This window comes from Hyposmocoma kahamanoa, unplaced genomic scaffold (assembly GCF_003589595.1).
Source record: "Hyposmocoma kahamanoa isolate Upper Pololo Valley unplaced genomic scaffold, ASM358959v1 232, whole genome shotgun sequence".
NCBI classification, from domain to species: domain Eukaryota; kingdom Metazoa; phylum Arthropoda; class Insecta; order Lepidoptera; family Cosmopterigidae; genus Hyposmocoma; species Hyposmocoma kahamanoa.
In genome coordinates this window covers 4197355-4222932 of record NW_020653750.1, presented here as the reverse complement: position 1 = coordinate 4222932, position 25578 = coordinate 4197355, and the positions used below count along the sequence as shown (strand labels likewise).

Genomic DNA, 25578 nt, shown 5'->3' with positions numbered 1-25578 from the left:
ATTTTCAGGCGTACACATTTTATACACTGGTATAAATTGCGAGGCGAATGATCAAACAGTTTGTGAGATGCGGCCTTACTGCAACACACAGTTTACGTGTCCCCACAGAACATGATAGGACAGTACTTGTGGTGGCCCAAATATAGACGTGGCTACTGGTGGATCTGACCTAAAGTTCTAATGTCAATGTTGAGGATTTAACACTGTAGAAGCCTTACAATATGAGCCGTGCCGTGGCGGGATCCAGCTGCCTGGTAAAGGCGGAGAGTAGCGCGTAGAGTCGCACACAAGCTGTCAAGACGCGATCGCTGCCAGCGCCCACGGTGCACCGCAGCTTCGCAGCTCTCGTCGTCCATATTGTCACTTGACACAACTCGATGACTATCGACTTGTATAGTTCTTTCAGTTCTGTAAGAAATACATTTATATGTGAGTTTTTAATTGATTCCTCTAAATATAATTTGAAATAATTATCATTATAATGGATACAAAGATCGAACAACAAAGAAAAATTCTTTCGATCTGACTGGACTCGAACCAGCGTCTGGTGCCACCGCTCTTACCAATTGACCTGCAATTCGTGGTCGATCTGGGTGGACTGTGCCTCCGCTGTGGCAACAGACGCTGTCGACGCTGTGACAACAGATTCGAATCCAATCAGATTCAAGAAGTTGTTGTTCGGCCACAGAGGCAGTTGACAGTAAACATATCATAATATTCAATAAAGTAAATATGTTTTAAATACAGTCCTCCCCATTAAAAATCTCATAAATATGTAAGCGTAGATGATGATCTCGGGCCTTATCTTAGCTATCCAGCAGCAACGAGGCCTTCTTAGCACTTGAGCAGTTCATTGCAATTATTTTAAAATGAACGTTCGTTATTGGGTAGTTTTCTGTTACGTATCACACTAAGAAAGCAAGACAAACCCACTTACCCAGAACGGCGGTTATGGATTTATTCTCCTTTTTAAGTGATATTTGTACAGTAGCAAGCCCACTTACACTGGATGGCGATTATGATTTTATTCCCTTTTTTAAGTGATCTTTGTACATCAGCTGCACATGCTTACCTCTATCTATTCGCTGTTCATTTCCAAGTACAGCGTTGTTCATCGCTGCTGTTAGGTCCCTAGCGCGATATAATAAATGCTCTGTACACTTGTGTCTATTATTAAGATGTGCACAAATGTAATTCAGCACTGTGTGCCCTGATCGCGCGTCTATGGCTGGGAAAGTATTTGGATCATCTCTTCCTGCTGTCGTGTCTTCTTCCTGTAACAAACGTACGTAATACTAAATTCAAACACTTTTACTATGGGAAGCGACTGAAAAGGCTAAAACCGTGAAAACATTAAATATGTTGATCGATTAGGCTGAATATTCTGTGTGATACAGTTGTTTTTCTTTCACAAATTGAGAAAGTAAAAATGGTGTCTAAAGTAAAAGCTGTTTGCTTTTGAGTGTGCTCACATCAATCTTGCCGAGCGCTGAGCCTAGCTTCAGCAACAAATCTTCAATAAGTTGAGCCTCATGCTGTTCTCGACCGGCGGAAGTCAACAACGAGTGAATCAGCAACAGACAGTCTTGCTTGCTGGTGCGGACGTAGTCTTCCAGTTTCACTATTACCTGGTACAAAGAAGTTTATCGATTTATTTTTGGATATTAATCATTTGAATGTAGGAAATAAAACCATTTTTTCGGATCTAAATCGGGTATATTTGTTCTTTCAAACAGACCAACGTTTCGGGCCCTTTACAGACCCCATGATAACGGCTGACTGACATGGTAAAGTCGTCAACTAGTTATGTCTAATATTAATGCAATCCACCCTATTTTTATTATATTTTTTCACTATAATTACTAAGTCTTCTTCGATCTTTGTATTAATAATCATAAACTAGTGGAGTAATTTCGCAAAAAAGAATTGAATATCATGGTGGTGAAACAATCTGACATTCAATTAGCTGGAAAGGTTACCTGAGTGACGAAATACTTTAATAGATTTCTCATAGATGCCGCTACGGTTAAAAAATCGTTGAAAATCAAATACAAAGGTCCGACAACAAGCACATACAAAAATTCGTAAAATCCGCCGGTTCGTTCCGTGGCTTAGTGTCATACGTCTAGCACGGTTTGCTAGGAGACGTCGTTACGAATCCGGCCGGATCGAAGGAATTGTTTCTAAGGGTTCGATCTTTGTATTAATAATTATAACTAGTGGAGTAATTTCATAAAAAATAATTGAATATCACGGTGGTGGAACATATTACATTCAATAAAAATGTAAATGCCTTATTTTTAAATTTTCCAAACAACATTCCAATTTACGCTACATAATTATGTTTTATAAATTTATTTATTTTTACAATTATAATAATAAAATTTATAATTAATTAATAATGGGAAATAAAATAATTAAAACATATTAATTAGTACAGCAGTCTTATGTCTGCTCGAGATTTTTCATCAGATGAAATACTGTATCCCAAATTGATGGTACGGAGCAACCATCTTTCTTGTTGAAAATAGGAGTTTTTTTAAAGTCTATGCATCTCGCAGCATCCTGGGTAGAAAACGGTCTTCTTTTGCAAAGCCCTGGGGTTTATCCAACTTAGTTTCAATTCCTACGTGTAATAATCGTGAAAACCTAAGAACTAAATTTGAATGTTGCAATTATCTTTTCAGAACTTTGGTGACAAGACAAGAAACTGATTTTAAATGTGCCTGTGTACATTGTCTAAAATTGTAGCTGTTAACGGCTGGACAGCAAGTGTGGATCAAAGTTGGACCTAAAAACGTAGATAAATAAACAAGTCTCTCTTCAAGTGAATTACTACATTAATCAGATTGGAATTATCGAGCGCATCTAAGATAAACTAGCTGTATTGACAAGCACGACGTCTAATTTGTTTATTACAGCGCGAAATTTGAGTCAAAAGGGCTATAACAAATTAATATAAGTTTGGTAGTGAGACGAGGAGTTATAAGCTACTTACATTCATGGTTTCTGCAGAATGAACAGGAGCTTCTAGCAAAACGCTGGCAGTATTCACAAGTGCGGAGATCAGTTTCTTCACAACTGTGTCCCTTTCTTCCACGTCACTCTCAGCCTCGACTTGGGTTAACGCTGAACATATTTGTTCAAGAATCGCCGCTACGCATGCTGCGGGTGTTGCATCCGACATGTCTGCTGTCGATAAAACATGAACGGAATCATTTCTTGAACTATATTAGTTATTGTGTAGTTATAATCTGTCGTAAAGCGAATCTGTCCTAAGGCGAATAAGGGTAACTATCGTAGAGGTGGCAGTAAGCGCAAGACTAGATCGTCTCACCCCTATTTCCATACACAGTAACTGCATGTAAAAATATTTGTGGTACTGTTTTACTTAATAATATCATAATCCAATATAACAACGGCTTCAGGGTGCTGTTGCGGCTGCCGCGATTCTGTAGTGCCTCGAGCATGTTCGATGGGGCACGCACAGACAATTTCAACGCAGTATTACGCAAAAAAACGAACTCGCTTATAGACAGAGTGTGGGGCAGCAGTAACAGCATCTTGAAAATGATATCTAAGAAATTTGATTGTTGTCCTTTGATGTGGAAACTCATTCAAAGGACGAAATCATTGTTAATAATTATTAATTACCAACGTAAGCTAAGAGTTACTAACACAATTGTGGACCTACGAAGTTGTCTGAATTATAAATAAATAAAATAAGTAAATAATGTCGATGACTGATAAATCTGGATTTTCTCCTCATTTGTTGGGAGACAAAACATTAGTAAACAAATGAGAATAACTTGATTAGGCGGCTAATTAGCACATGGCTTTTTTTTATGATATCAAGTGACGGGACTAACTAGTCGTGTGCTTGGTGGTAAATACGCCTGTCCAATTACAGTGCCGCTCAGAGATTTAAATCGCAAAGATCTGAGGGGCACTACCACGGCGCCCGCCACCCTGAGACATAAGTCGAAAAGTCCCATGTGCCTGCAATTTCACCAGCACCGTTATCCTTCAAAAACGAAACGCAGTAATAGTCACATTACTGCTTGGGGGAAGAAATAGGTTACTGCTTGGGGGCAGAAATAGGTAAGGTGAAAGTACTTCTCTGGACGAACTCTTTTACAAGGAGCTCTACTGCTGCTAAAACTTGGCACAGGTCATTGATTTCACAATTTACAATTCATTCAGTATACTTACTAACGACAGGTAAAAAGCTCTCTAACTTCAAGGAAAACGATGGCGAAAATAGTAATGTCAGGCATTCTTTGAAAACTTCGATGCAGCCCAAAGCAGTCTGATCGTCGAAGTCACACATGTCTTGAAATCTGAAACACAAAATATGTTAAAATAACCATAAACGTTTGAATTATGTTTCAATTGCATACTTAGCCAAGCTACACTGGTCCAATGCAGGTTACACTCGAATATTTTTGTGATGCTTCAGGTTCCTTACGATGCGATGTTATCGTTGACCGAATAAATACAAGAAAACTCTGATATAGTCTCTTTTGTTTGCCTACTTTATCTTTCTCTAATTGGAATCGTTGCGAATTAGCGCTACAAACATGAAATCAATGACCATAGTATAAAAAGAGCAAGTTAGGCGACTCCAGTCTTTTCGGCGTGTAAATGTGTACACTTTGCTCGGAGCGTAGGGTTGTTACATTATTATTTTAGTTGTACCTACAAGTTGTGGACGAAATTTGAAAACAAAACATGTTCACAGTATTCTCGTGCTATATTGAAATAACCTTTGAGTGCTGTAGGTACTTACGTGTTGATATTTTTATACCAGCATCGCGGATTAGTACCTTGATTATGGAATACAATTAGAAATGGAAACGCAATGCTGAAGAATTCTAAATATGAGGCACTCTGACTATTAATTTATAAAACCCCGAGCAACCGCTTCAATTCTTATAATCAATGGCGCGTGTGAAGACCGACGCTACGCAATGCGTTTGTATGGAATTACCATACTTGTCTTCTCATACTATAAAACAACCGAATGCCAGTTGATTTGCATTCACAATTCAGTAAGATAATCTAACTGTTTAATCGCATTAGTTTGTGATACTGAGTAACTCGGCATTCGATTTCGATGAAGTTAGAGTGGCCAAACTGTTACTTTAGTAATTTTATTGCTGCATTAATTCACTATTTTGTAATGGTAATAGTGAATTCATGCACCTAATAATTATTAGGTTACGTAACAATATTCCTTACACATATACATATATGTATACACCATATCAAATAATATCAAATGATAGAATAGAACATTTGATATAATCATATAATATCAAATGTTCTAATTTACAAATTAAATATGTGAAAATACGTTAATGGCATTTCAATAATCATCTTTAGGAACAGTAATTAGTTCGTCAATTTTCATAAAAAATTATAAATATATCTTACCTGCAAATACACCGTGCGTAAAGCACGGCAGCAATACTGGAAACTTGCCGAATTGTTTTATTATCAACATTTTCTGTAAACGCGTTCATAATGCACCGCAACGCCCACTGGTGGAAATCGCGACGTGATCTCAGTTGATTGCGTTGCTCCGTTGTACACCAGGATACATTCTCACTATAGTTTACATAACAAATAGCAAATTTATTAATGAAAACTGGATAAGGTTCACTGTCTGTGCGGTTCCTGTCTGGGTACCATAGGCCTACCTACCTCAACCGCGAAGCAGCACTGCTGAGTTTCGAATTGAAAGATAAAGAGACTCAGCGCTATACTGTGCACTGGAGACTTGAGATCTTACATCTCATCGCAGACACATCCGCGATGTTAGGAATACTTCTTTAGTAATAAACAGCATGGATCAATAAATCAACACGTATATACAGATAGCCCCGCACTAGGAAACCTTATATGGCGTGTGACATGGCCACATATATAAACAACCACAAATTACACCCAAACTCACGAGAGCAATAAATGTAGGCCATACAAAAATTTCTCCCGGTTCAGGAATCGAACCCGAGACCTACCTCTGCAGGGCAATCCGGAATGGTAACCGTCAGTCTAGAGGACTGCTAATCTCAAAACAAGACAGCGTTGTCAGGTATTTAGCGCGAATTGGTAATGAAATGAAAAGACATGAAAATGGTTTACTTGCAATCAAACACGGTATTGGTGATAGTAAAAGTGCATAATACTTGGTCTCATAAGTACAAGCGTATTGCGCCATTTCTGACATGCAAAATTTTGCAATATTATATCATAGCAGTCGTTCTAATAAACACTTACAATATTATTTTATCATCTATCTTTATTATTTATTAATTTATGTAAATTTTTGTCATTATTTATGTCAATTATGATATATAGTTTACAATATTTAATGTATTCTGGTCACAATAATGTAAATAAATTAATAAATGAGAAATTCATCTAAACTGTAAAAACAATAACAGTATTTTATACATATAATTTTTTAAATTCCCTTTGAGGCATTTGTTTTACATAGTCAGGTATTAAATTAAATAATTTTATGGACATCTTATATGAAACATGTAGTTTTACTAGAAGCGCCAGTAAAGTGATTTGGAAATCTGGATAAATATGAGTACTGTTTTTGTTCGAACATGGTTACATTTGTCTTGATCTTGGTACGTCAGATGTCGCTACGAAATACCAAATAGCTATTTTCGTTTTGTTTTACATTGACGAGCTGCAATTTATCAAATCTATTCTAATTTCTAGTGATAACAAACAAATCAACTAGATGACGCTTAGTGCACACATTTTTATGGATATTGTAGGCTATTCTTTTGTTTACGCCATCTACCCATATTAGCAAGCGTTAAGTTATAAATTCGTTTACGCACAATGCCATCTATTAACACGCATATCTATCAAAGTTCAGAAAATAATTTTAGGTTATGGTCAATGTTTATATAATATTACAAGAAAAAAACTGACTATTTATATTTCATGGGCGGAATTAATTGACATCCACGGCCATTTAAATAACGTAAACTACTTATGATCAGCGCCATCAAGATATAATACGGAATTTTGACCTTTTTCAGAATTACGATCTGCAGTATGGAGATTAGCAGTCTTTAGTGGTTGGTCCATGGTAATAGGAAATATCTATAGATATAGCGGTTATCAATTTCCATCAGGTGGACGCTTTAGACTGTTTGCCAACTTGAGTACCATAAAAAATGAGTACTAGTATTTAGATACGAACTCTTTGTCATTTGTAGACGTAAAAATGTATTTAAGGATTAGTCCTTAAAGATTCACCCTCGTCATTTTATTCTATCCCACATAACATATGGGTCATTTTAACTTCATAAAATTTGTTGCGTTTATACGAATAGCAATCCAAAATTAATAGCAATTTTATACAGACAGACAGTATCGTGAAATAAACCAATACTCACTTGTACAATAATTCTACCAGTCTCAAACTCAATTTCAGATCCCACAAACAAGGCAATGACCTAAAAGGCCCAGCCCTGTCTTTAATCAAATTAGACAATTTGGTAGGGCCTTTGCCTTTATCGTTTTGTGATTTTTGTGTATTTTGTGATTTTTGTGTCTTTTGAGATTTTGCTGTCTCTCTGGTTTCGTTGAGAGTCGATTTACTACTCTTTTTACCCAATTTTGGTGGTGTCTAAAATAAAAATTACAAAACATTTAAGAATTTTCACAAATAAATTAAGAAATCATGAGAAGTCGTTAATCTAATAATACCTAACAAGAAAAAATATTTATGTTACTTCCACATAGCTGTTACGAACTTAAAATAATATTAGAAGGTTCGTGAGCACAGGTGTGAGCACAGAACACTATACTCACAAGGAACGTTTTAAAGCAACTTACCTTGGTCTGCTCAAGCAGTTGGTTCCAATTTTTATAAAGTCTATACACAGCACTGGCAGCGTTGTTGCTGTTGATGTTCCACTGCATTATCTGGTGCGCGATAAGAGCCTCGTAGCATTGCAAGGCTTGTTGGATTTTCAATGCTTTTGATTTCGACTCGGGACTTAGGTCTATTAAGCCGGGATCATCCTGTATGGTAATATTTACAACGTAAATAATAATGTATGCAAGTAAATATACGTAACCATAATCATTCACGATCAGCACGTTTAGAACGAGTTTTAACAGCTTCGTGGATATAAAAATTCGTCATCTGGAAGAAATGTGGCGGTATAATGTTAGCGGTATAACACACGCTACTATTGTCAGGCTTATCAGGCGGCACGGCCGTAACAGAAAAGCAGCCGTCTAACAGATGCTGAGATTTTAAATGTTACTTGTATGAATTTATCGTATTGTACAATACGAAATTATACTATAAACTTGTTGAAGTAACCAGGAATTCAGCGTCATCATCTTCCTGCCATCACCTTCAGCGCGTTGTGTTTTCTTCTTATGATGTTGTTCACTTCCTTTCTACACACAATCCCTCTTTTTAATTTGACTTTCTTTTCTTACAACCATAATAAAGAATATAATCTTCCAAAGGACTTGTCACTAACTTTCTGTGAAACTTACCATATTAATTCCAAAATAGTCACATCGGCTATCGGAAATCTGTTGCATGATATTACTTAGTTTATTTCTGAGGTAGACTGTGCCGGACTCAGTGGTCTGACTGGATAAAATATCGTCGTCTTCCTCTTCCGATTGGAGGAACTCAGCTACTGAGTACAAGAGGCGAGATATAGGCTCCTGAAAATGAAGTTTTGAATCCCCAGATTGCACAAGTTGACATACGTATTGTGGTATTTTTATCATACACCCTAAGGCGGTAATGTTTTTTTTTTATTTCTACACTAAGCAAGGTTTAAATGCATAAAAAATTGTTATTTTTAATACAGTTGCTCAAAACGTGGTATTTTTCGTACTACAAATAGTGCCGAAAGTTGGATTTTTCGCACTAGTGCTTTTTACTTTTCCATTTTTTAAATAGAACTAAAGAGGTACATTTATTTAATAGTTAAGTGCTTTATGACGTAAGTCATTCGTCATTAAAACTTATATTTACTTACAAACATCATAGGTGTTTTATAAAACAACGGGTTACATTTAAAAATACCAAAATATTTTCCATAAAGATGGCTGATTGAGTATTAACAATGACCAGAGGTGAGTATTATGCGAGACCGCAGCGCGCCGCGCCACTAAAATAGTACATTTATGTGGCTGAATACATTGTACTCTGAATTTTTTTTTCAGACAAAGAAAATGACAAATCCCCACGTGTATCAAACGCATTGAAGTCAATGATCAAACGACGTTTTTAAATACATTTGCGAAAAAACTACATTGAAAGTCAAATAAAACAGTATTTAAAAAAAAACTCATTTTATTTCTTTGCCTGATAAAAATTCAGAGTACAATGGCAACAGTTGCCAGTATTCAGCCACATTAAATGTACTATTTTAGTGGCGCGGCGCGCAGCGGTCTCGCGTAATACTCACCTGCGGTCATTGTTAATACTCAATCTTTATGGAAAATATTTTGGTATTTTTAAATGTAACGGGTTGTTTTATAAAACACCTATGCAATTTAAACAAATATAAGATGTTTGTAAGTAAATATAAATTTTAATAACGAATATAACTTACATCTTAAAGCACATAAATATGAAATAAATATACAACGTCTTTAGTTCTATGTTGAAGACTTGAAACAACAGTAAATTTAAAAAAAACGGAAAGTAAAAATCCAACTTTCGGCACGATTTGTAGTACGAAAAATACAGCGTTTTGAGCAACTGCATTAAAAAATGTTATTTGCATTATCATTCTATTCAAAATTTTTCTGAGACATTTCAAATTTGGTAAATATAATATGAATGAGAGAGAATTTAATCGCAAATAGTAGAGAAAACGATATTACTTTTAATTTTGTATACGTACAATTAAAATAGCGGTTACAGGCATGATCTGCACGCACTTGTCCAACAGCAACGGAGCCCCTGTTGCGTCGTCCTCGGTATCAGGCAGGTACTTGCTGAGATGTTCATATAACAGCTCAAGGATCGCTTCGTGTAATACCGGTTTCTCTTTCGCGCAACTAAATAATTCTGGAAATAAATGGGAAGAAATGAAGTAGAATGGCATAGTAAAATTTACAAATTAATATTCATTTTACTTGTATATCCATCATGCATTCAATTTTATAGTACAAGAATCATAAATCAACATGTATAAGACGCATGTTGTTCGGTACAGACATAGTGTTGTTAAAAACCGTTTTTTTTTTGTCTGAGGTGAAAGACAATGAAAAAAGCATGAAAAGAAACCGTTTCTTTCTGAACTATAAATATGACAATATGACAATTGTATTTTTTATACACTATACTTCCTCTTTTGATGTATTAATATTATTCATTATTGTAATATTATTCTTCATAGATAAATTTGCTCAAAATAAATGGGCAACACTCACAGTGTTGTTAATTTGTGGCGAATTCCCCAAATTGCGGGGAATTTCAACTCGATTGGGCACTTTGTGGGATTGACGCTATGTGGGGAAAATGCGGGGATTCTAACATTTTACCTTTATTTAATATCTATCGATTGCTGCTGCATCGCTACTTTGATGATTAATGATAAAAACAATACTTATTTATTTATCTAAGAGCGATGTCAATATATTTTTTAACATTGCATATAACCCTTATATAGCAATATTTACATAGAATTATTAGCAAGCCGCTTATATAAAATTATTCGGTAGGATTTGAATGAAGGAAATGAAGACACAGAAAATTTTGATGACATTACAAGTGTGGGTAACACCTGTAACAGTAGTAACACCACCACAAATGAGGATTAAATTTTGGTTATAATTATCATGGTAATTGATTTTAATAAACATTACATATAAACATTTTTATACATTATATTATATTTATCGAGTTCTTAGGTTTTCGCGATTGTTACACATAGTAAATGAAACTATTTTTCCGGGTTTAAATCGCGTATATTTGTTTTTTCAAACAAACCGACATTTCGGGCCCTTTACAGGCCCCATGGTCACGGTTGACCGTGTCCATGTCAACCGTGACCATGGGACCTATAAAGGGCCCGAAACGAATTTAAATACGGAAAAATAGTTTCATTTCCTATTATATTATATTTTTATAATATCTATACATTACACAGGCTGTATGTTTGAAAGTGAGACATATTCATACGTGTCATAGTAAATCATGTTACAACTTAACATAGATTAAAATAAAATTAGGATATGGGATAGAACAAAAGTAAATCAACAAATGTGTTTGGAAGTGTATATAGGAATAAACCGATTCCCTTTACGCTTGATTTCGAGTGCAATGGGAATACTACCAAGCGAGCACCGAGTGAGATAGCAACAATAACAATGATTTCACATTTTGCGTTTTAACTTATGTTAATTATTTTTTACTTGAACTATCATCGAAATGTTTTACGTACTAAAAAAGATAAGTTTATGATTTAGTAACTAGTTATTATATATATTTAATTAGAATTGAGGTTTTTGGCGTAGTTAAAGATGTGAAATGAAATTATTTGCAATGATTGATTTTTTTGTTATTTACAGTTTATTTACACTTACGTGGTACGGAGCAAATGTTCAAAATGTCCACCGTTTTCCACAATGCACAGTCTAGCACGGCATAGTAAATGTTGTTTCAAATTGTACAACACAAACACATTTTGTCTCACAGTACAAAATGCTGAGATATTTCTCACGCAACACTTCGACACTGTTCACCTCCTCCGCGTAAACTCCGATTTGGGAACATTTCAATAGCTTGCCTCACACTATCACCACTTATTGCACAATAATAATAATAATAATAATAATAATAATAAATATCCATTTTGCGGCGATCGGGCGAGCGCAAGTACAAATAATTTACGTGCCTTCGTTAGATCAAGGTTACGCGTGCACTGTCTGAAGTTGCAAAAAACAATTTCGCGTATGCGCCTACGCCTGCGCCCCCACCCCCAACCTGTGCTTTGTTTTCCGCCGCCGTGCCGCCACCCGCCGCTGCGTCGGAGCAATAATAGTGATGTGCATAGATTTCGATAACTAATGTTGTTCTGAAGTAGTAGTCGATAATTTTTTTTTTTATTAAAGTTTAAGTTCATTCGGTTCTTTCTTTTTAAATTAATTATAATACTAAATTTCTTTGGGTTCAGAATCAGGAATATAATGCACTCTATAAGTATGTCTCACTTTCAAATATACAGCCTGTATATATATTATATTCGCACGCGAGCACGCACGCACTCACGCACGCACGCACACACGCACGTACGCTCGCACGCACGCGCGCACGCACGCACGCACTCACGCACGCACGCACGCACGCACGCACGCACGCTCGCACGCACGCACGCCCGCCCGCTAGACCGTTCAAAAAACAAATTAACCTATATTGAAGATTGAACTATAATACGCGTGGTACATTAGAATTTATCTGGTTTGTTCTTTTGTATGGGAAATTTGTAATGAAAACTCACTTGTATATAATAATTGTTTCACAGTGGCATCTTGTAGAAGACAACGCCGTAATATGGACACTACTTCCATGCACATAGCTTCATTCCGAACGCGTGACATTACTCTGCAAATAACACAACGCATAGAAGAATACAGCTAAACAATAAAACATTTAGAGGTCAAGAAACAAATTGCAAATAGGCATACAGTTGCATAGTCTCTTTTTTTATAGGCGATCATAACTGCATTAAGTTTTTTCATCAAGCTATCGGTTTATAGATTGTCAAGGAAATTTTAGACCCGGAAATAGTGGCGCTCGTTTTGACTTTTGACACTAAAGTTTGTGTTGTCAGTAGAAGAATTTATTTCCTTAAAATTCCGCAACGCAGTGCGAGTCCAAATATCGTCAGGCTTTAATAGCGAATCTAGTAAAATTACGTAAGAAACACAAAATTTTATTGTTAATTCTCTTAATACCAGCCTGAAACCAAACCTCCACATAAAAGGTGATATCGAACAGGTGTCAAATTTCGGTCGTACAGCGGTGCACACCCCCACCACTAAAGCGCTCTTTAAGGTGGAGTTCACGAATATTCGAGGACTCCACAGTAACATCCACCCCGTCCACCAACATCTTGAGACGGCTCAACCAGAAATGCTGTTCCTTACGGAGACGCAAATACTCTGCCCGGCTGACAGCAGCTACTTGAATTACCCTGGCTATATGCTTGAAGAGTCCTTCAAAGCGAAAGTCTGCTTGTTTGTCCGGGCAGATGTTTGCTGTCGCCGTCTGCGTCATTTGGAGGACCCCTCGTTCTCCAGCCTTGGGGTACATGTTGACCTGGGCAGTCATTGCCGTGTCTACATTTGCCTCTACAGATCCCACCACGGCGACATGGAGACAACTCGTCTCATAGACCACCTTACTCGGGCGGCAGATGACGCGCAGGCGCAGTTTCCTACAGCGGAATTGGTGTTTTTAGGGGACTTCAATGCTCACCACGAGTAGTGGTTAAGTTCCTCTAAAACTGACCATGCTGGAAGAACTGCCCACACATTCGCTCTCACACACGATTTAACCCAACTGGTAAACCAGCCCACCCGGATTCCAGATAGGGTTGGTGACGCGCCCTCTTTATTGGACCTTCTGCTGACGTCTCGCCCGGCTGGATATCGGGTGGAGGTCCAAGCCCCTCTGGGCACTTCGGATCACTGCTTAGTGGATATCATCCACTAAAGTGGCAACGTTACTGCCACCACCACCTACTATGGCTAAACGCCGCATTTGGCATTATGCGTCGGCAGATTGGGAAGGTATGCGGGACTATTTTGCATCCGTTCCTTGGCGGCAGCGCTGTTTTAGTGAGGTGGATCCAACAGCTAGCGCGACTGCCGTTGCTGATGAGATCTTAATCGGGATGGAATACTACATCCCGCATTCGGATCTCGTCAGTAAAGGGAGGCGCAACCGCTGGTTCAACCGCGAGTGTGCTGTGGCTGTTGAGAACAAACAGACTGCATACCGCGCTTGGATCAAGGGTCGAGCTTCAGACGATCCCAATACGAACTCACTTAAAACAGCCTACAATAATGCCACCAGGTCTTGCAAAAGAGCGTACATCAGAGCGGATGCTCAGCGCGTCGCATGAGTTGGCCAAGAACTCCTGACGCATCCCACTGGTAGTCGTAGTTACTGGCGTCTGGCCAGAGCCGTTGCGTCGAACTTCTGCCAGCCCTCGCTGCCCCCGCTGAGATATTCTGACGGCAATCTAGCCCACAAGCCGCAAGATAAAGCCGACCTCTTGGCAAATCTGTTTGCGGCTAACTCCTGTCTCGACGACTGTAACGCACAGCCACCAACTCTACCTCACTGTGCCTACACGATGTCTGATATTCGTATCAGACAATGCGATGTGCGTACGCAGCTGCAGTCTCTCGACGTCCGGAAAGCTAGTGGTCCTGATGGTATCCCAGCGATTGTACTTAGGAACTGCGCAGCTGAGTTGACCCCCGTGCTAACGCGACTGTATCGTCTGTCACTCTCTTCAGGTCGTGTGCCGGACTCTTGGAGAGAGGCTAATGTGTAACCAGTTCCCAAAAAAGGCGACCGATCAGACCCGCATAATTACCGTCCCATAGCCATTACTTCCATAATATGCAAGGTTTTAGAGCGGATCCTTAACAAACAACTGACCCAATACCTAGAAGATCACTCCATAATTAATGATCGGCAGTATGGGTTTCGTCCGAAACGATCAACGGGTGACCTTCTAGCGTACTTATCGCATATTTGGGGTGAGGCTATAGACAAACGTGGCGAGTCGTTGGCGAGTCGTTGGCTGTTAGCCTCGATATAGCCAAAGCGTTCGATCGGGTCTGGCACAAAGCTCTTCTCTCCAAGCTCCCGGCGTACGGTTTGCCAGCCCAGTTATGCAGCTGGATTGCCGATTTCCTTCGTGAGCGGAGAATTCGCGTCGTTTCTGACGGCAGCATTTCGAGGTTCGTGAATGTGAACGCCGGCGTACCGCAGGGATCCGTCCTATCTCCCACGCTTTTCCTTCTGCATATCAATGATATGCTTCCACTTGGGAATATTCATTGTTATGCAGATGATAGCACTGTTCATGGGGGATATCACGGATTCCCCGCAGCTGGGCGCGCCGATACTAACAGAGAGCGACCTAATCTTGTCGGTGACCTCAATAGGATATTGAACCTCATCTCTGCATGGGGATCTAGAAATCTTGTTGAGTTCAACGCCAAGAAAACACAGGTTTGCGCGTTAACAACAAAATTGTCGCCGTTCCTTCCCATGCCTTCTCTGATGAGCACAGCACTCTCACCTCAGAGCAGTTTTACCTTGCTCGGTATGGAAATCTGCTGTGATTTGCAGGTGGAGTGGAGTCATTTGCCTGTCATGTATAAAAAAAAAAAAAAAGGTGTACTGACTGGTTTCCTTGTTGCGTACAATGTAGATCCACGGTGAGCTGCGTGAGATAGGAGTGCGCGCTGTATTGCTCGCTGCACGACTGGCTACTACTAAATGTTCGTGATATCTTCACGTGACGTAGTACGGTCAAGAAGCCTGATAGTGCCAGACATCGGTGCATTGAGTCCCTGTACAAAGCATAATCTTAATTTCATTTTCTATACCCACTTCGTCTTTATTTTTCAACTATGCGTATGGTATAAAATTATGATCATATACTCCAAAAAATTACGTCATTATAGTGAAAATTATTAACAAAATTGTAAAATTATTCATGTGTTTGGTCTTGCAAATATAAACAATTTAGTAATGGGATAAGTGGAGTCCATAAGTGTGAGTAAAACTGTTTTTGTTTTAATTATTATTGATACGAAGATCGAACACAAATAAAAATTCCTTGGATCTGACTGGGCTCCAACCACAACCAGTGTCTGTTGCCATGCCGCATGCCGGGGCCACCGCCTTAACAAAACTGAGTTAAGCTAGCTTAACTGAGCTTCAGATGGTTAAGAGCAATGACCCTCAGTCAACTTGGCTCAGTTGGTTAAATAGCGGTGGCCCCAGCATGGCAACAAGACAAAGACAATGTCAAGTATAATGTCCCTTTTACATTCAGCCCCTGCCGCTGCCCCTCGCGCTGCCGGCAATAATTCCCTAAATACTGCTGCAGCAGGATCGAGAGGAGTGTGTGTTTACATACTGCCCTACCACTCACTTCGCTTCCAAGTTTCGGCAATGGCAGACGTCGAAATAATTACAGCGGCCGCGCTGTCTCTTTTTGCGATACATAATTATGTTCGATATTTAAAAAGATATCGAATACAAAAAAAGAATGTTCGTCGTAGACGATGGTGGATGATATCTATCCATCGAAATAGAACTTTGTAAGTACCTAATTATCAACCTACCTAACTAATTTTTTAATGCATATACTAATTCTAATCTCATTAAAATAATCTCATTGCTCCATTCGGACGGCATTTTCGATGATCTAAAGTATCTAAACGAACATCTTTCTCCTCCAGGCGCTTGGCGAGTACTGAGCGTCGGAGCAGAATGTAAACACGCACTGCCGCTCGCGCTGCCGGTCCTTTGACTTCCGCACAAAAAACCGCCATTTTGGGGAGCGCCGGGCAGCGCGAGTGGCAATGGCAGTGGCATGAGAAGTATCGCGTTTACACACTCGTCCTGCCCACTTCCCTGCTCACTACGGCTGAATGTAAATGAGGTATAAAGTTTCATTCCCATCATGCATCTTTTAATTTGGTCGAGTATTACATATTTGACAGTAATTGTTTTGAACGGACGTCAGACGGTGAACGAGAGTACAGGGCCAGGTACGGGACCAGTCAGATCGAAGGAATTTTTCTTTGTGTTCGATATTTGTATAATAACAAAAAAGTAGTGGAAGTTTAGAACAAAAAACATATGAAAAACATGGTAGTAAAACCATCATATTCATCATGCTTCTTTTTTATTATGTTTTCTAAATTAAATAGAATGTGTCCTTAATATTCGTAACAAAATTTTGGAGGAGTTTTACTAATGTATTTGTTTTTTAACTAAGTCAGCCATTTCGTACTGTCTACATAGCAATACAAAATACCTTGAATATAATCCTTTACGGCACACCATAACAAGAGTATCTCTCGTTCTAGTGCTGAAATTGATTAATGGATGTACAGCATTTAACACAGCTGCTGCCGCCTTGTAGTCATTTGGAGTCGGTTGGCAGTTCTCTAATATGGTGCTGAGTTGGGTGCAACGCTCAATGGACACTGGACTTAGTGCGCACAGGACGTGGAGACATTCTAAAAAAATGAAAATGATGGTTAATTCTTTAGTCCAGTTTATTGATCCAGTTACTCCCATAAAAAAAATCTTATTTAGTAATGCTGGTACAGTTAATACTAATACTACATTTTATAGCAAATAATATTTCCATTACTCAGTGGTTCCACGACTCATCTGCATTGAGCGCCAAATACGCTTCAGGCCTTTTTAGCTATCTCCTGCTTAATTACGTGTTTTTGAGATAGGCAGCTTTTCTTGAAAGCCATCGTTGCTTAGGAAAAATCAAATAGTCACAACAGGTGAACAACAACATTTTCGAATTTTTAAAAGCAGTAGAACAAAATTACAGTATAATATATACACACATGCTTCTTGGCTTTTGAAATTCCCTGTTCATATAAAATATTACCAACCGGCGTACTGTCGCTGTGAACAGTCAGTGGCCAGCCTATCGGCCAACAGACTGAGTATGTGTGAGGCGGCCTCAGGCTGCGACTTAGCTAGTCGTACTAAGATGAGCTTGCCGTGCGACCAACATGCGGTTGCGCTGGGTTTCAACCTCGACACACCGAGGAGACAGAACGCCAGGTTAATTAATCCTATTACTGTTAGTTGGCGATGGTTGGCACTATAAAAAAAATACATTTTCTAAGTCTCTAAAACAATTTCACACATAGGGTAAGAAGTAGGAAGTAGTTTTTTTATGATAGAATAAGTGCGCATTTGACCTCCAAAAGAAACGATGAGGTCGATGATGGAGCATGCATACCTAAATAATGCCTACTCACTCTCGCCTTGACAAGGCCCAAGTTAGTTTTCAAGGAACATGTCTGTAGTCAAGAATTACGACTCCATAATCGTTCGCCTTATGAATGAGTTCCATTATCAGTATTTAAAAAATACTATTCTGGTTTGTAGTCTGGGTATTCTGAGTAGGCCAGTTCACATAGTGCAAGGAATTTTCGAGTTTTAGGAACAGATCAAATTATTATGTTTATTAAATTTAATATTATTAAATTGCGAAAAAATAACTGTATTTGTAACAAATACCTTTCAGTGGTGAGCACTTTGAGAACACTAGTGACATCTACATCGGGCGGCAAAACAGAGCGTGCCCACGCTGACTCCTTGCTCCTTTTCACGTCTATTATACGCTGTTCGATCGCCGCTTTTATTACCTAAATGTATATTATACATATACAAATATAGTAAATAAAAATCAAATAGCGAAGTCAAGACATTCTCAACTCGTAATCCTTAACTTTATTTGTACTCACATCCTATGCCTCTACCATAAATGTAAAGTATCCTTAACCGCTAGCGACCGGTAAAATATTTCTGTAGAAAATGGTAGTTCTTCTTGGAACCGCGCGAAGATTTATACAACATGCCCTACAAAATGGTCAAATATTTCACTCGATCGTGAGCGATTATCGATTTCAGTAAACATATGATAAAGGATTATTGAAACGAATCTCCAAAAATGACTATAAGATGTCCATTTGACTGGCTGTTGTTGTATTATCAGTTCTAAAAGCTTTTGAATAAGATACACTTTACCAAAACGCTTAATCTACAAGTGGTAATGGCATAATTATCAATAAACATTTTATTTATCTATCTTTACATATATGTTAGATATATGTCAATCTCTATGATAGACATACAAACCCTAACAGTGAGTTTGCAGGTAGAAAAATTAAACTTAATATGTTATGAAAGTAATTTTAGAACCAGCCTATTATTTAACGGAGCATTAAAGTTAAGGGACATTTTGATGCTTTACTTTCTCAAACTCGTATCTTATAAATAGTGATTATTCAGGAGGTGACAAAACTTTTTATTTATTTCAAACTTCATAAAAGGGTGTTAATTTAGATGCATTACTTTAAGAATAGGTAAAAGCCAGTGTGTGAATTACATTACATTTCCTTCATAACAAATGTGATGTGAAATCAGCCTGCAAAATTTTACTAAAATTTTGCAAAATATATACAATCCATTTTTTTTGCATTTCAGTAACTTTGTCGATTTATGAAATTCGACGTAATACTACAATAATTCGACATTAAATTATAGCAAAGAACATTAGAAGAGAAGAAAAAGTCTGAATTATACTAAATACAACTGTATCAGTAATTTTTCTGTGTGAACTCACATCTAAACAGACAGATCTAAAATCTGCGCCTTTGTCGGAAACAGCCAATGCCAAGTCGACCATGAAAGGCGCTCGGAGTAACTGTGTTTTGGGCCACATCTTAAGATGCTTTCTTATAAGCTCCGGGTCCGCCGCGCCTTGCGAAATGTGATAGATACAAGTTGAGAGACAGCTACTTAGCTCCGCCGGGCTGTGCTGGACTGTAAGTGTTAATGGAATTGTATGTAAAATTGACACTTCCTAGATCCGTATACGACAAGGCCATTTAAAAACTTCAATAAAATATACCTCAGCAACAAACTGGTTGCCACCGCTTAGACTTAATATGTGAAGAACAACTGGAAATGCGTTACCGGCCGCGAGATCTAAGATCTTAAGTCCTGTGTCTATTGACCTTGCAATCCGGAATACCGCACTGCTATGCTGGTTTGCAGTAGAACTACAAAGGTACCTTACGCAGAATGGTTGTGCAAGGAGAACCCATACACCAGTCATGTTTCCAAAGCAATTGTACCCAAGTATACTTGTATATCTCACTACGAACCAAGTAAACTTAAATATATGGCACAATATCATCATCATATACAGCCTGACTTCACCCGCTGCTGAATACAATAAACTGATCCACAAATATGTATATTTGAAACTTACGGTGAGTTCACATTTACGTAATTATTGAGTAATTGAATAAGTACTCTATTGAGTTTCTATATAATTTCTTAACAATATGAGCTATACTGAAGTTTTATTTTACCAATATCATCTATATCCATGGTAGTAGCGTCAGAGTCCTGCGGCGGCTCCAGCTTGCTGTACAGGCGAATGCTGAAGTAATGACTCAGATGGGCCAGCATAATCTCTACATGGTACACTTTGCATAGTCTGTAGAAATTTAATAATAATAATAACGCGCACACACTCATAGCCCCGCGGGTGCCATGGTCACACACATAGACAACCCGAACTCACGATAGAAATAAATGTGAGGCATATACGATCGAGAATCGAACCCGGGAACTCCGCGTGGCAGTCCAGGTTGGTAACCGTTCGGCCACAGAGACAGTTTTTCTTCAAGACTTCAAGTCAAAATTCAACATGAGGTTTGAAAATCCAAATATTGACAGATTTGTATGACTTTTTCTCTTTGTTTCAAATAATACAGTCTAATGTAAGTATGGATTTGTGAACATCCACTTCAGAGAACTAATTTCTTATTTCATATATCTATGTACTCTACTCATTGACCTACTTCATGACTCTACTATTAAATAGCTTTCATTGCACAACTTTAGCAAGATCAAACAAAATCACATAAAAATAATTATTATTTAATAAAACAAATATTTTAAAAGTCAAAACAAACCACCTACTTAAGCAGTTGATGAACCAGTGGTGGTAACTCTACAGGTGGTATATCAGCAATGTATGAGCACAGCTTATTGACCACCTGTCTATGGTCATTGCGGGACAGCTGCATATCTCTGGAATAATAAATGGTACAACTAGTATTTATGTGGTCTGTGTGTCCACTGGTCCTAAACTTAAGTATGTCTTAAACCAATACAAAAGTAATCTTAATATATTGTGTTAAGATTGTCTTGTCAATTTAAGCATTGATAAGTTTAGTGTGAATGGACATTAGTAACCTACTTTTACATCTATTTGAGTTTTAACCTGTAAATCTGCCAAAAAGTTAATATGTAGGCGAGGATGTTGGAAACATCTAATTAATAAAGTATGCTTACTTTTTAACTGTTGTGTTTGTGATGAAAACTTAATATTAATTTCTACATAGCTGTACTCATAATGTTAAATATTTATTTCCACTTTTTGAGTTGGCCAATGAAATAGGTGTCTTATTATCATTATTTATATGTACAAGCAAGCTTTCACAAATATTGTCAAAAAGCATTTAACATATTAAATAACTCACTTAAACATAGCAGCTAATTGCACCAACTGTTTCTCTTTCCAACGGCACTGGCAAAGTGTGTGGACACACTGTTGCTTATACTCTAACATTGTCATGTCTGAGCCACAGTGCTTAATAGTTGAGTGGCCCGACAGAGCAGTTAGACATTCTGGGAGAACATCTCGCCAGCTGAAATAATTGTGAGAATCATTTTCGTGCCATTTTTTTCCACTATAGATGTTGATGTGCAGTGAAATCTGTCCTTATGAGAATAATGGGTGAGAGAAGGGTCAAGTAATGATCTCATGATTAGTAGCACAGATCATAAATGCTACTTTGTACTACCTCTACTCCCACAAAGTGACTATAATGCAATGTAGATACAGCAAAAACATTTTCAGTGCAGTTCAGTATAAAAAAAGAAAGTCACATTAACACCTCTATAGCTACATTACATCTAGCAATAATAAGGTGTTGATAACAGTAAATGAATTTAGAGAAAATATACTTACATCATATTAACATCTTTATCATCTACAATAGACTGCACACTGTCATTGCTCCAACATACTAAGTCTGGCATGGACTGTCGTGGCAGCTCCAAGCATAGTCTGCTAATCACATCACCACAATGGGTGAGGGAAGTGGACTCTTTCCGCATTGTTTCAAGGACTATGTCTATTATCTATAAATGATTAAATAGCAACTTGTTATACACAAATATTTGTTACAAATAAACAATATCAATTACATATGTAATTTACTTTAGTGCTGCTGAATCTACTACAGTAATCAGAGATGGGCAAGCGCACGGGTTTTAAGTCGGCGCTTTGTTAACACCGGGTTGAAATCGGGTTAAAACCCATTAATGCCTGAAATTGAGGACAAAATATATTTAAAACTGAATATTTGTTGTAAATCAAGTTTTGTTTAAATTGAATATTACAAATTGCTTCCCCATCTAGACGATTCAATTTGCCTGTCTATTATTAATAATAATAATAATAATTATCTTGGGAGAGGCGAGAGCTTAAAATAAATACGATAATAATAATAATAATAACAACACACACACTCAACATGAACTAGGGAAACCCTGTGTCACGGGTGCCATAGACACACACATAGACAACCACAAATAACTTCCAAACTCACGAGAGAAATAAATTTCATACAAATAAAAAAAAGGCCATACAAATATTTCTACTAACCCGGGTAATGCACCCAGGACCTGGGAGGCAGTCCGCCAGGGTAACCGTTTGTCCACGGAGGCAGTTAAATATTGAATAGATTCTATATAACATTTTTACATTGTATCCATTTGAATCGATCTTCATAAAAATAGAATAGTAATGTGCATCCTTCTAGACCAAGCGTACCACCATTAAGGACATAATAATAATGTGCACCCTCGGTAGTGAGAATCCACAGGATTGCAAGGTGGATATTGTGTGGAATTGTCTCTTTTTCATCGAAATTTGTAATAACTATACCAAATTGCATATTTGCCGTTTCTTCCCATGATTTGGGCAGACATGGGCTCAAAACCGGTTAAAACATGGATGGGTTGATTGAAATCTCAACCCACTGCATATCTCCTGACAGTAATGCAAAGATACACTGCAAATTTAACTTATAAATCTTATAAACTTCTTACACACTATTTTTTCTGAGTTCATTACAGGTCCAATGAATGATCATTGCTGGCTGTTGTCAAACTGTTATGTCTAATATAAATTACATTTTGTTAATACTTTTATTTTGTTTACCTTTACTTTACTCTTCGAAGTGGGGTTGTCTGGTAAACCACTGAGTATACAACCCAATAAGTCGCTCCCATCATTGTTTAATAAACGCCGTGGAAGAAATCTAACTAGCTGCAACAGAAAAAACCAATTTGCTTGTAGAGTTTTCAACAAGATCCGTATTTTATTTCAGTTTGCAAATTGTTACAGTACCTGATCAAATTTTAGTTTACAATATTCACGTAATTCGTCACGTTTACTGTTAATGTGTCCTAATTCTTTAATTTTCGTACAAATCTTGTTTATATCCATCTTTCCCTGACAAAACTAAATACTATTATAAATTTTAATTGTGTAAAATAATAATAGAAAGCACAGAATTCAGCAAAATAACTTTCGCGCCATGTCCAAAGAACACTATACTCCAGAGGTGGGTGATAAATAACGTCACGATGATCCGCCGTCAAACAGTATCACCGTGACTCGTTCCGAAGGAACGATGTTCCAAAGTCACTTAAGTGTTCCTCCGTTCCAATAGCTATCCCCGTCACTCACATCACGACATACGTATTTGATACAACGCGCGATCCCCGTTCCGTGGTGGCTGAGCGCGCCACTCGTTGTAGTTCTCTTCAAATCGAGCCATTTCGGGGATGGAAGTGAGTGAGATAGGATGACTTTCTTTGCTCACTCACAAGAGTCGTAGGTGCTTATTACTACTAGAAAGGGCGGATGAAAAAAATCTGCTGCAGTTACTATAAACCTATTTTTAAATATTAACAAAGTAAAATATTTCTGTATAGGTATGTTTTATTATAGGAAGAGTTGGTATTTTATATTTATGTACAATCTACTTTGTGTAAGTATTCTACTAGAAATATAATTACATTACACTTTATTGCTATTTTTAACAATCCAAAGATTCGCATTAATATACTTTTTGAATGGAATTGAAACTTATTAAAAAAGGGAGTAAAAACTTAAATCATTCTATAAAAAACGGCTGTAAGTATTAGAAAGAAGCCGCTGGCTAAAACCGTATATCGTGATGTAAGTTATAGGCGTGACAGGTTCACGGAAGTAACAGTCGTAACAAAATCACGGTGATGTATCACCGTGATTTTTTTGGAATAGGAATACTACTATACTCACAAGGAGGCCATGACCACAGAACACTATCTATACTGATCTAGGTCTAGGACACAAACTACTAATACAAGTCTAGGACTATACTTGTATTATAAGTGCGGGAATACGCGGCCGATTTCTCTATCCGATAGTCTGATCCGACTACCGGAAGGCGCTCGTACCATATTAATTGTATCCTGTTTAAGAGCCAGGCTCTTGTTGGTGACTGTTAGTAGTCATTTTACAATACAAGATAAAGTGATTCTAATCCTTCTGGATAATTTTATACATATAAGCGGTTTGCTAATAATTTTATATAAACGTTGCTATATAAGAAGCGCATGTGCGTTGTTGAAAAAAATAACAATATCGTTTATAAACAAACAAATAGAGTTTTATCAGTGATCATCAATGTAACAAAAATATGATAAAATTCTAGAATGCGAGGGCATTTTCCCCACATAGCGTAATCCAAACAAAATCCCTAAACGAGTTGTTGAGTTGTAATTCAAAATTCCCAATTCCCTGCATTTGGGGAATTCCCCATAAATTGGCAACACTGCAATTCTAAACTAATTGCAAAAGTCTGACCAAAGAATGTATTATATATAAAAAAGAAAAAAGAATATATATATATGACGTGTATTGAGTGAATCCGATCCGATAGTCGAATCCGACCATCAGACACGAAATCGGACGTGTATTCCCATATAGTCGTCACCAAATAAGTGGCCAAATTTGACAGGTAAAGAAGGCGACAGTATGTAACTTTGAATGCGATCAACGAAACAACAATCAAACAATTATTAGCATAATTGAGTTATAAAAAATACGTAAATTTTATTGAAACATTATATAATATGACAAAACATATTTGAAGTATTGTTTTCGCACGAATTCCAAAATAATGTGCAATTTTGAGTTACCCCGAAAAGTCCTGAAAACAGTTACGCCGTCAAGCAATTTTTTAAAATAATAGTGTTGTAAGCATTGACTTACAAATAAAGTTGTAAGCAATTAGTCGCTGAATTTCATCGAGTCACGTCGATTTCTCGGAAAAAATATTTAAAAAAATTTTACAAAAGAGAATGGAAAAAGGAAACTCACAATGACACCATGACATACCTACACAAGTTTTTCTTAATTTCAAGTTTCAACATTTACGATGAATATCTTCCTTTAAGGCGTCATAAGTCATAACGGTAGAGACAAAAATTGGTTGTACGTTTCGATTTATAAGAAAATAACTGGTTATATACTCGATGGAAAATAATATTTACTGGACGTTAATCGTTATTTGTACAAATGGTAACCCAGCTCATAACGTCTTTCGTTTAGTCTCGCGATGACGTCA

General features: G+C 37.5%; 1 protein-coding gene across 3 annotated transcripts in view; it reads right to left on the bottom strand.

Annotated features, from left to right (window-relative positions):
• Positions 1 to 23423, bottom strand: part of LOC113228568 (Fanconi anemia group I protein homolog) — a 29191-nt gene extending 5768 nt beyond the window's left edge. The window contains exons 1-22 of one of the 3 annotated variants that reach the window (XR_003310321.1): positions 23310 to 23414; positions 23121 to 23228; positions 21864 to 22036; positions 21373 to 21540; positions 20810 to 20920; positions 20194 to 20321; positions 19440 to 19639; positions 18332 to 18459; positions 17695 to 17909; positions 17094 to 17298; positions 15448 to 15615; positions 12519 to 12622; positions 9918 to 10084; positions 8548 to 8724; positions 7870 to 8058; positions 7428 to 7660; positions 5437 to 5610; positions 4213 to 4340; positions 2999 to 3192; positions 1473 to 1628; positions 1073 to 1274; positions 219 to 408 (exon numbers count right to left, since the gene is read on the bottom strand). Coding sequence is in view for 2 of the 3 variants with exons in the window: in XM_026461918.1 (XP_026317703.1) it covers positions 219 to 408; positions 1073 to 1274; positions 1473 to 1628; positions 2999 to 3192; positions 4213 to 4340; positions 5437 to 5610; positions 7428 to 7660; positions 7870 to 8058; positions 8548 to 8724; positions 9918 to 10084; positions 12519 to 12622; positions 15448 to 15615; positions 17094 to 17298; positions 17695 to 17909; positions 18332 to 18459; positions 19440 to 19639; positions 20194 to 20321; positions 20810 to 20920; positions 21373 to 21540; positions 21864 to 22036; positions 23121 to 23228; positions 23310 to 23408 (3617 nt within the window). In the remaining variant the exon portion in view is untranslated. Of the gene's footprint in view, positions 1 to 218; positions 409 to 1072; positions 1275 to 1472; positions 1629 to 2998; positions 3193 to 4212; positions 4341 to 5436; positions 5611 to 7427; positions 7661 to 7869; positions 8059 to 8547; positions 8725 to 9917; positions 10085 to 12518; positions 12623 to 15447; positions 15616 to 17093; positions 17299 to 17694; positions 17910 to 18331; positions 18460 to 19439; positions 19640 to 20193; positions 20322 to 20809; positions 20921 to 21372; positions 21541 to 21863; positions 22037 to 23120; positions 23229 to 23309 lie in introns of all 3 variants that reach the window. The other 2 variants (XM_026461918.1, XM_026461919.1) reach the window with 2 other exon arrangements.
• Between the last annotated feature and the right edge of the window lie 2155 nt (positions 23424 to 25578).